The sequence below is a fragment of the Phycodurus eques genome, chromosome 12 (assembly GCF_024500275.1).
Source record: "Phycodurus eques isolate BA_2022a chromosome 12, UOR_Pequ_1.1, whole genome shotgun sequence".
Classification (NCBI taxonomy): domain Eukaryota; kingdom Metazoa; phylum Chordata; class Actinopteri; order Syngnathiformes; family Syngnathidae; genus Phycodurus; species Phycodurus eques.
The window spans coordinates 15,891,301-15,903,337 of NC_084536.1; the positions used below are offsets into that span (position 1 = coordinate 15,891,301).

A 12,037-nucleotide genomic window follows, 5' to 3' on the forward strand; every position below is an offset into this window, starting at 1 on the left:
TTTTTTTCCTCCCTAATAAATAAAATCACCATTTAAAAACTGCATTTTATGTTTTCTTGGGTTATCGTTGCCTGTTATTTACATTTGTTTGATTATCTTAAACATTTAAGTGGGGAAACTGCAAAAAAAAAAAAAAAAAGAAGAATTTGAGAAGGGGGTCAATACTTTTTCATGGCATTGTATCTTACTGTAATAACTGTGGCTTAGCAGGAATTTTCTTTTGAAAAGTCCATTGACAATAACTCAGGTGATTTCCGCATGAGTTACTGTGAGAGGAGGTGGTCAAAGTTCCAGGTCCAAAGTCAACAAACGGCTTCAGTCTTTAAGATGAAGGACTATATCAGCAGCTGCTCTGTGAGTATCTGTGTCGAACGCTTAATTTTCAAAATGATCTGTCCTGTTGTGTCGTGTTCTATGTCTTTTTTATGAACATGCAGATGTCAATTTAAACACGCTTGTGTGTGCTGTTTTTCCAGTATAACCAACTGTACCAAAATGTTAAACGTGTTTCAAAAGACGGCGAGTATTTTTGCAAAGAACTTATGAGCGTTTTGCATCAAAGGTAGAGTAAATGCCGTTGTACACTTTCGAAGTGAATGACTTCAGGAGCGTTTGACTTTATGACTCCCGTTTTAGGGCCGAGCTAGAACACACGTATGCAAAGGGGCTCCAAAAATTGGCTGGAAAAGCTCATGAGGGCTTCCAAAGGCATGACCAACAAGTAAGGGAACGCCTTTCTGTGTAGTTTGAAATCTAATTCTTCCAGAAAGAATGGTACAGTGTGACATTACATGATAGATTCCCAGCAGACGGGATCAAAACACAAGCTGTAACCTTTACATGCTTTCAGCTCTGTCTACAGTGCCTGGTGTCAGGTATCAGATGAGATGTACTCTCGGGCTGATGCGCACAGGTAGTCTTTATTTTAAACCATTTAAACGTGCATCTTAACACACAAAAAGAAGCTCTTCACTGATTTTTTTTTTTTCAGATCATTGGGAAATGCATTTCAGCAGGAGGCCATTCTGGAATTACGTCAAGTCTTAGACGAGCATATCAAGAGAAAGAGGCCTGTGTGTGTTCTTCGTGTTGTTTTCTCTATATACTGTACAGTTGTGTCTTGAGATAAGATTTTTTTCCTGTGACCACAGTCGTAACGCAAAACGCTCGTATCAAAAAAAAGATTTCCTTTTGTCTATGTCGTTAAGCCGTTTAAGCCGCTTCAGCCTTCTCCCAAAAAAATCAACAAAAATGTTTTGTTTTTTTTATAAGAAAAATTGCACTCTCTAACATTTTGTTTCATAAAAACACACAGTAATGAGACAATCAAATCAAATGTTGAAATTAAATTGGCCACATTTTTTGATTCAATTTAATGAACATTGTGCTGCTCCTTATGGTGTGTGTGCCTAGGCCACCAGGAGCCAGAATAGCACAGACATACTGTACTCTTCAGCAAACCACAGTAACATTAGTCGTTCTTAATCGTCAAAGATAGAGAATCTGAGTATTTTTTATATTTTCGTTGCTCAAAGGGATATAACCGCAAATTTCAGTGCTATTTATTAGCGCGTTCATGGCGTTTTACGTTCTGTGTGAGCATTAAGCTAGCAGAAGGCAATGTTTTGTGGTTGTTTTAAATACATGTGAAATTCTCCTTTTGTTGATTTTGACGGTAAACCATACACCATACAGCGCTCGTATCTACAATTTTTTGTAGTCAACGCAAAAAACCTCAGGCAAATGACAGTTCGTATCTCAGAAAATTCCAAAATCCGGTCACTCGTATCTCAAGTTACCACTATATACAAAAAAGAAAAAAACATTTCTGTCCAATATGACTCTTGATGAACATTCTCTCTGCTTTTTACAGCTCGACAATGCCATAGAGAGAACGGGAAAACTTGTAATGGCAAACTGGACAGAGCAAATCAAGGTCAAGTCTATTCAAATAGATACAAGGATAAGAGCCACAGCACACTCATTTAGTCTATTTTTGTCGCTGAATTAAAAGTGGGATCATAAGGGCAGCTTGATGTTAATTTTGACAAGAGGAAGAAATGGTGCTGCACTTGTCGTACTCGTGGCAATGAATCATTACTGTTAAATCAACATGGACCACTGACTGTGCAGGTTTACCTAATAAAGCGTTTGGTCTCCAGTCAGTTCACATTGTAGGTCTGCTAGTCCCTCAAAGTGAAAAGGGTACGTTTGTTTGTTTGAATAAGATAAATACATTTCATGCTGATTTTAAAAGGCCTCATTACATTAAAACCTCAAGTCATGCAACACACCTTGATAGGTGTAATGAATTAAAAAACAACTAAAGACTTCCATTATATACACTGGTTACATCATGATGTATTTTTGTAATTGCCCGTGTTTACTGTTTTCTGAAAAAGACAAAGAAGAAACTGGCTGGATTAACACGGGAGCACGAGACTTTATTCAACTTTCTCGAGCGTAATAAGCACATATCCACAAAGAAAGAAAAACAAAAAGTAAGCTATTATTGAAATGCTATTTACCATTGTTGTGGCCCACAATGGAACGATTTGACTCGCTGTTCTTGTTTGCAGATGCTAAACCAGTTGACCAAGTCAGCAGAGGTACAGACACGAGTGGATGAGGAATACTTTAATATCAACACGGAGGGCCAACAAATGAGACTCAAGTGGGAAAATACCCTTAAAAACTGCTACCAGGTGCCCAAACATGATTTTCATTTCATTTTAGAGGACATATCTTTAAAAAAAAAAAACACACACACACACACACACACCAATAACACCCAAGAGTGACTAACTCATCATATTCTGTATTCTCTTTGATCATTTATCAATTTAACGCCATGAAAGAGGGGCAAAATATAAGACACAGCTCTCTATAATGCAGCGTGATTCTACACCACTGAATAAAAGTACACACAAACTAACAAACATTCTTAAATGAATACCTCCGACAATGTCAATCAGTCCGTCAGTCAAATTTGACACACCTCGTGTTGGCTCTCCTTACATTGTACAGGTGTACCTAATGACGTGCACAGTAATTGTATGCACTTCACAGAATCATGAAAATGAAATTATAAGCGTCACTTTGCTGCTTTCTTCCTGCTTTTGCAGGTCATCCAGGAACTAGAGAAACAACGGATTGAAGTTCTTTGCAACATTCTGACCCGGTACAACCTTCACATGTCCAGTTTTGGGCAGACCCTCAAACATGTAATATGTAATAATATGCACTACTGTTGTTAATAATTATTGTCATAAGATTATTGATTATATAATCATTCGAAATGTGACCGTTGCAGGGCCAAAAGCAGATAGAACTGCTTGTCCAAAGGGTGGACATGGATAAAGACATACAAACACTGGTGGAGGAGAACAACATCACAACAGCAGAAAACAAAGCTGAATTTTTGATGACAGATTATTTTGTAAGTCTACTATTATTTTTGAAGTTTATTTTAGAATTACAAGATGTGTTGTCATCTAGCTGGAATGTATACAACCTACAATAATTCTGCTTTACTGGCATGTTCTTTGAAGGTAAATGATAACGCGTAATTAATGTAAAGGTTGCAGTCTCAATCGATCAATCAAATTTTATTTGTTTAGCACTTTTTCATATATAAAAAATGCAACCCAAAGTGCTTCAAAGAGATGAAAACAGACAATTAAAATAACAGGAACTATACACAAATGAAAGAGAAGAGAAGAGAAGAAAGAGAAGTATTAATTTAATGTGTGTAATGTTGTATCCTTTTTTTTTTGATTGATTGGAGGTAGGAGATTTTGGTGTTATTTTTATTTGATAAACTCAGTCTTCTTGATCATATATATTCTACTATTTTCATCACATTGACAATTTTTCATGTGTACCTTAAAAAAGCTGCCCACCGTGTCATTGTGGGATAACTGTAAAAAAAAAAACAACCCACCAATAAATAAATAAAAAAAACACTGATGCTTCCAGTGACACACAGCATTTTGTCTGAAACGGTGGATAATTGCAGAATAAACATAAATATTTACATTCATGTCTCGGAAATTTAGATGGATGTTGTCAAGCTTAACGTGTCCACTCTGTCATAGTAAACTATCAATTGGTTGAAAAACCTTTCATAAATTTGAAATATATTTGTTAATCAGTACACAGTCAGCTTCCTAATTGAATCATGTTGCCAAGTGCTCATTAAATGCTAACATTAACCACAAATGTCCACCCTTTCATTGTTCAGCATAACATCTACTTAATACAACGAAAATGAAGTTCAATGGAATTTTTTAGCTTTTTTTTGGGGGGGGGGGGGGGGTCTTAAAGTCATATCATGGTGATGACTCTAGAACTGTACTCAAAAATATAGTCTGTGATCATTTCAAAATTTCTGATGGATCTCTTATATGTATTGGATATTTTGTATTATGCCTGTATACCTAATGTTTTGGCCTGAGTTTTCAATTGAGCCCTCAGTCCAATGTGCATAACATGTTGTAGTTTGATTAATTTGGGTCTCGCTTGTGTCACATGCATCAGGAGGAAGACAGCAAATCACTGATGTGCAGAGAGCGAAGAAGAGAAGCCATTAAAGTTAAACTCGATCGCTTGGAGGAAGGAATCTTAAAAGCAAAGAAAGACTGCGAAGGCAACCTTCACTAATTATGTCATTTGTATTAGAGTGACCGAAGGCCATAATTCAATTGAAAATGTCTACATTCTCTCGTCACAGGGATTGAAAAGTTGATGAAAACCTACTCTGAAAACCCTTCCTTTTCAAACCACAGGAACCTGGAGGAGACCGAGCAGCATCTTGATGAGGTGTGTGCCGTGTCATGCGTTTTGGACTTTGTGGATGATAAGTGAAAAGCTCAGTGAAAGTGGTGTCATACTGTATGTCGCATGCAGAATACTCTGAAGCTGGATCTCCTGGAGGCCACGCACTATAAACTCTCTGTATCGTTGTGTGAAATAGAGGGGAAACCCAGGTCCTCCCACCGATTTAGGGACTTCATTGTTAAGTGGAAAGATAAGGTATGTGTGCATTGTCAACAAATAAATTACTCCAAATATCTCAGGGACATAAGGTAGAAAATTGAACAAGAACATCTCTGAATATGATCTTTTCTTTATTCAGCATTGGCCTTGGCCGCATATTACTGGAAACAGACTAATACAATTAACACAGATACAGTATGTGTAGAGAATTTTGCCAATAATCCCCTCATAATCTTAAATCTAATTTAACATAACTACCATGTGTGTGCGTGCCCCAAGATGCCATTGGAATTGAACTTGTCTATTTTCAAGAGGACAAAAAGTTACAATTTTACAATAACAAATTCCTATTTTGTCAAGAAAAAAGGGTTTTAATGTTATGGGAATGAAGTCGGGATTTTTTTTTTAAAAAGAAAATAAGTCTTTACATGGACAGAGATGTCTTTTGTTGCGATGAAAATTTGTTATCCTGCGAGAACAGTGTTATTTTTCCTACGACAATAACATTTTATGTTTCCAAGATAGTCTTAATATGATATTAAAATTTACCTCAACTCAGTTTTATTCGTAGAACACTTTAAAAACAACATACTGTATACATACAATACAAATTAAATATAAAATGTAAGAAAATTGAACCTAATTTAAAAACAAAGTAAAAAAACAATAAAAACAAATGACATTCAAACAAGTGCAGTCTTATGGTGTGTTGAAAGCACAGGAATAAAAATGGGTTTGAAGGCAGGTTCTTAAAAATGCACAGCACAGGCAGGCAGTGGAGGGAGGCCAGAATAGAAGTTGTGCTCCCTCTTGTGTGTTCCAGTTAAGTGGCAGCAGCATTTTTTAACCAACTGGAGACATGTGAAGGAGGACTGGCTGACTCCAAAGCAAAGTGCATTACAGTAATTCGGCCAAGATGTGACCAAGGGATGGATTGCTCACATGGGAGAGAAAGTCAAAAGATTTTTTTTTTAATTAGTTTGACTATATTCTCTAAAAAATACTAAAATAGGACTGTTTCTGTAAAATGCCTTTTGTTCTAAACACAAATGACTATGCATGCAGGAATATCACATTTATGTGGTGTGTCACAACCTTATCATTTTAATTGGTCCAAATTCAAGCTAAGGCCAAGTAATTGGTTTATTATATTTGTTTTATTGGCACGCCCCCATATGTAGGTATGCACTTTGTAAAATGATACATTATTTATTGCTAATTATTTTGTCCAGTTTTTGCTGGACCAACCTGGACATCTTTCATGCTAGCAATATAATGTATAGCTTCTGTGATACTGTTGTATTGTGTTCTTGTGGAAATTAGTGGTCTTCCACAAATGATATTTCATATGACCATCTTTTAGAAAACAACAGACCATCTAGCATCATGTAGTGTTTTAATGCAGACAATTTTAACGCAAGTGAGGTCTCGACATTTTACCATTTTAGGAATTTTAGTGATTTCACTCCAATTCCCAAATTTGAGCCAGTTCGCTGTACATTGAGAAACTAGGAATGAACATTCAATCACGAAAACTTTCTTTACTTCACTCTAAATGCTAATGCTCCACTGCATAGAGTAAGTCTCCCTTTCAGCTCCACAGGAAACAGCCTTGCAAATGCCATCTCATCCGCAGGCAGGGAGTTGAGCTGAACAACAAAAACATGAATGCTGAATTTATTTCAGATATTCACTATGACTTCTCTATTAATATCCGCATTAACGTGACTTCATTATATGAAGCAAATAATTGTTAGGACACATTTATCTAAGGAATCTATAACCCTTATTAAACTTATGTTGTATACAATTTTTTTTTTTTACTGAATTCTCCATTGCCAATTCATTCGCTCCCAATTCACTTTTGTGCTCAGCTCAAAGCCATGTTTATTTTTTAAGTCATAACAGTATTCCTTAGGCGCCATCTGGTGGCATCTTGGTGCTAAGGAACTGTTGAAGTTAGTTGAGGAACTTCATTTAGACAATAGTATTTTCCCAACATATTGTGGCATCAATATGCAAATTGCAGTACCGTATACATTTCTTGTTGTGGGGGGGATTATTCTGGGATTTTCACTTTGGCAGGGGGGTTTTCACTATTGATGCTGCATTGCTAATCATCCCGTCAGGACTGCGAGCACAGTGTGGTGCAGCTGACTCGCCCGGTGAAACTCAGCAAGAGTCCATTCAGAAGCAGACACTCTCTGAGAGCGTCCATCATCTACAAAGGACCCGTTCAGATGACAAAAAGTCCCACTGCAGAGCCTGCGTCCAGTGGTCAGATCTCCGGTACAGCACAGTTACAGGAATCAGAGGACGCTGTTCAAACGCCAAAACACGTGCAAGAGGCTAAAGAACACGGTACAAATTAGACATTTAGATACATCAGATATTTATTTGGAACTAAACACTAACATATACCAAATGAACAGTTCAAAGAACACCAGATGTTTGCACCGTGGGGCAATGCAAGGCCTTATACAGCTTCACTCCTCAACGCAGTGATGAATTAATGCTAAAAGAAGGTACGATAGAATTTAAATTCGCCTAACACTTCAAAAAGCAGAATGGAGATATGAAAAATAACATCATGTTTCATAGGGGATCTACTAGACATTTACACAAAGGATAAGAATGGCTGGTGGTTTGGTGCACTTCATGGCCAGACAGGTCATTTTCCAGCCACCTATGTTGAGGAGCTGCCTGCGCTAAGCAATATGATATCACCTGAAGTCTGACTACAACTGCAGCTTCCAAATGGAGCCAACAACGCGTACAATTTGTATATATATATATATATATATATATATAAAAATAATTCTTTGTAGTGGCAATGTCTTGAATTGGTTAATAAGTCAGTCAGTTGTACATGTACATTTATGCCATTTGTTAAACTGTGCAATCTTATATGCATATTTAAAAAAGGGTTTTGAGGATCAAATGAGTTATGACATGTTTATATACATTTTTATACAAAAGTAGTATGTACAGTACAAGTCACAGGTTTTGGTCACTTCCTCATACTATTGAATGACAAGGGGTATCTAAACATCTGACTGGTAAAATACATAGTGAGAATAAGATCTATATATTTACCAACCCAGAAGCATTTTTAAAATCCACATATGCAAGTCCTGAGTCTATGTCTATTCTTTTGCTTACAAGTTCTATTTTACAACATACATGAGAGTTTGCTGCTAATCTTTATTGTCTTTTTTTAAAATCATGTTTTATCAAGCTTGGGCAATAAACTGCAACCTGACATTTTTCAGGAAAACTGGTAAATTGTTGGTCTCCTGGAGCCATTTCTCCAAGTCGGGCAGACACTTGAGTGCAGGCTGGCTGGACACAACTGTAGAATGGGAAGATTTCAGTCAATTTCACAGAACCTACAGGTATTGAGAGTTGACTGGTGGTGTCACAAAGACTAGATTTTGTTGTTTTTTGGGACATTAACTCAAAATGCTTGTCACAATTAACACCATATTGATCACGCGTTGAAATATTAAAGTGGACGAAAGCATAATAAAAATGTATCGTGGTGCCTTGAGATAATAGTTGAATTTGTTACGTGATGAGGCGTGTAACTCAATACACCTAACCCAAAATTTCTATGGTTTGGAATAGTTGATGGTAGAGCTGGGCGATTAAATGATCAAGGTAAATTTCAGGTCGATCACTGTGATTAGCTGTGCGCATACTTCCTCAATCAAACACGGTGCAAATGTGCATTACAAAAGCCAATCAGTCGACCTCCTTATCTGTTTTCTTTTGCAATTTGTTGAAGTAAACAAAGTAATTGTAAGAATCAAATAATGAGCAAATGTGTAGCCAAACGCGTAGCTGAGGGCAGCCAAATAGCTGTCAGCCATGACTTGGCGTTACCCGCCAAAGATGAGGCTATTTGGACAAGTCACTCAACGTCGGTTATGTGGCAGTATCTTCTAAGCTAAGTGGAGCAAATTAAGATGTGCAATGTGCACTGCGGTCAGTGCCCTCATAAACGGGTAACACAACAAACCAGTTTACTTAGTACAGACGCTTTAAAACAATATATAATAATCGAGATCGGATGCTATGAAAAAATACATTGTGTTTTTTTTTTGGGGGGGGGGGGCCATATCGCTCAGGCCTAGGTGAAAGATGCTCATATTCTGTTTGGGTTTTGTTTTTACCATATAATGTGCTCATAACTCCTTAATTGTTACTAGCCTAGACTGATCTGTCAACTTTAAAAGCGACATTTTCCAGTGTTGAACTATTTTAGTCGTTTGTGTGTTGTGCAGATGAAACTGTTTCAGGTAACTCCATCTGTGTTAGCTTCGTATTTTGTTTGTTTCTACATTATTCTTTTTTTACCTGCTTTGTCATTTAATTAATGCTGGCTTGCAGTTTAGTGCAGCTGCCATTTTCTCCCGAGAGGCCTGAAATCAGGTCATTCGAATTTCTTGAGTTTATCTACGTCATTGGCGAAGATCTCCGGCTCTCTTTTCCACTCCGAGCCAGCGCTGGCATCATAAACACGGGCTCTCACAAGTGGGTCTTCTCCACAGAGGCAACCAATCAGAGAAAGGGGGGGCTTTTCTGGACACTCGTATGACAAAACCAAGGTTTTTTTTTTAATGAAATTGATATCAAGTCCATGTTAGAGTTGCTCTATGGAGGTCTAAATAACCAAAATACGGGACCATTAAATAACAGGCAGTTGGATGTTAAAATGTCAGTAATGACAAGTTGGTACTCAAAAAAGTTTTGTACTAGAGTGAAACATGCCATGTTTAAGAAAAGTTAGTGTTTTTGAGCATTATATTAAAATAAAACATTTCCTCCCAATTGCAAGACATAACAGCAGTATCAAGTATCAGTCCTTTGTATTGGCGAGTCCACAAATATACTCTTAAGTACCTGTAGTCTATCTGGGGGGGAAAAAGTGCTATTGGTGTACGCCTACTTACTTTGATATGATCTATCGTTCTTGAGTCCCATTGTGATGACGTATGGACGGTTCAGATCAGGTCGGTCGATACAGCGGAACACAAACTGCAACTTTTCATCTTCACAAAAGTTTAACAAACCCAGTAACCCAGAGTAAAAAAAAAAAAAGACAAAACAGGTTGGTGAAATTTTAAACAGAAACGTAACACAAAGTGAAATATCAGTGAAATATTAATAATAAATATGTCTTGCCATTAATTTTTCGTATTTCCAACCCCAAATAATCCTGAAAGATTAATCTGGCTTTTTTCAGGTTCTTCAGTCGGTCCTTGTTTGCTTTATATTGGGACTCAATTACTGAAGAAGGAACAAATAAAACAGGCAGACGCGCCAGTTATTTAAAAAAAAAAAAATAATAATAATCTAGGCTGATGATGCCTAAGTGAAACTTACACTCTCTTCTCACAGATTGTTCTTCTTTAAGATCCTCAATCTCCTGGAGAATAGTCTGCTTTTCCTTCTGAGCAGGATTGGATTTAATTTCTGCAATAGTGCGCCTTTTCTCCTGCGAAAATGCATTCATGTGCTGCAAATCTGTGAATCATGACAAACATTGATTGGAATACAATGCAGGAAAGAATGTGGCACAATTTCAGTCACCGTACGAATAGTACTCTACCTTAGATACACATGCACAATCTATCTATATGGAAACTAAAATAATCTATCAATATGAAATGCTTGGTTTCGACAATGTTTATGGGGACTTAACCACCACCTTTTACTACAGCCACTGTCGCGTCGCAATTCGAAAGCATCAATACTATAGAAAAACACAATACTGTATAACAGCACACAACTGTGCCAGGTACGTCTGGAGCAGTTAAAAATATTTTTCTAACAACATAAAAACATTTAAATAAAATACATTACACTAACTGGAGATGCCAGTTATAAAATGTGTGCAGACCACTACAGACTGAAGTTGGCTGTTACAATTTTTCTTTGAATAACCAATCAGGATGGGTAGAATGCTTACAGCTTCGAGGACCAGCACTCCAGCACTGTTAGTATAAATTTGACATCTGATTGGTTAAAGAAACAACTACTTTTTACATTAACCCTGTATGTGCAAGACATTTTAATAATAAAGTAGAGAAATGCTACAAAATGACTATTTTGACTATTGGGAATAAATTCATACAATTTCATGGAACAAAGCATATTGTGCAAGCATATTGGGTATGAATCAAGACATAATCTCTCACCTTTTTTAAACCGTTCAGCAGTCTCAAACAGTATCTCGTCATCCGCACAGTTCTTTAAACCTCCATCTATGTAAAATAAGTGGAAAACGGTCATCACTGAGCATATCAGTTCAACAAGCACAAAGCCATGAACACAACCATCATACCTCGAGACAATTTGACAAACTGTTTGTGGCAGTGGCTCAGTTCAGCGATAATATCGTTGTGTTCAGCAAACGCTTTCAGCACTCGGTTGTGCTTCTCCGTCCTTTGCTTTTCAAAAATGACAGTTATGTTGATATCCGCGATTGATGTCATATTTTCGACGTCTGTGGGTAGAAGAAGTACGTTAGTCGTGGTGGACTCATAATAAACAACTACACGCATAGGGAGCCAGGACTTAAGCAATCAAATATGTAAAGGGAATAGACTTAGGTGCATTAAACACACAAGTCTGCATCATTGGCATTAGCTCATCGGCTAATGCTAAAGCGGAAGCTAGTGGAACAAGGCAACTCTTCGCCGTTAGCTTTACCAGTGCGCAATAGCACAACTTCGGTTTCAGAATATGTCCCTTCATCACGTTTACTAACTTACAAGCGAGTGTTCGAAACGTACGTGTGAGACTTACGTGATATAATGTGCATTACAACAGTTCAACTCGAACGTACCCCTCTGTTCGTTATTTTCAAAATGTCGCGGTTTGTTTTGTGGGCGGGACCTTCTTCTTTGAATTGAACGGCGGATTGCAAACTGAAACAGTGGTTTATACCGCCACCTATTGATCAGAACGATCACTGCTTTTGCCTACGTTTGCATTGTTTAAAAAAATAAAGCAAAATAAAATACAAATCAGA

The 12,037-nt window shown here is 37.2% G+C and overlaps 2 protein-coding genes across 2 annotated transcripts; one reads left to right on the forward strand and one right to left on the reverse strand.

Annotated features, from left to right (window-relative positions):
* Nucleotides 1–290: 290 nt before the first annotated feature.
* nostrin (nitric oxide synthase trafficking) lies at nt 291–8,336 on the forward strand. Its single transcript, XM_061691829.1, is given in 17 exon segments — nt 291–354; nt 477–562; nt 637–682; nt 684–721; nt 851–913; nt 992–1,073; nt 1,874–1,936; nt 2,403–2,501; nt 2,580–2,705; nt 3,126–3,224; nt 3,314–3,439; nt 4,540–4,648; nt 4,733–4,821; nt 4,909–5,034; nt 7,128–7,359; nt 7,431–7,523; nt 7,600–8,336. Coding segments are annotated over 17 exon segments (1,641 nt in total). The 5' UTR covers nt 291–327; the 3' UTR covers nt 7,737–8,336.
* spc25 (SPC25 component of NDC80 kinetochore complex) lies at nt 7,359–11,891 on the reverse strand. Its single transcript, XM_061691831.1, has 7 exons — nt 11,812–11,891; nt 11,348–11,509; nt 11,202–11,267; nt 10,387–10,527; nt 10,186–10,290; nt 9,954–10,052; nt 7,359–8,350 (listed from the first exon to the last, which is right to left on the reverse strand). The coding sequence occupies exons 1-7, from the start codon at nt 11,825–11,827 to the stop codon at nt 8,232–8,234; spliced, it is 708 nt and encodes a 235-aa protein (XP_061547815.1). The 5' UTR covers nt 11,828–11,891; the 3' UTR covers nt 7,359–8,231.
* Between the last annotated feature and the right edge of the window lie 146 nt (nt 11,892–12,037).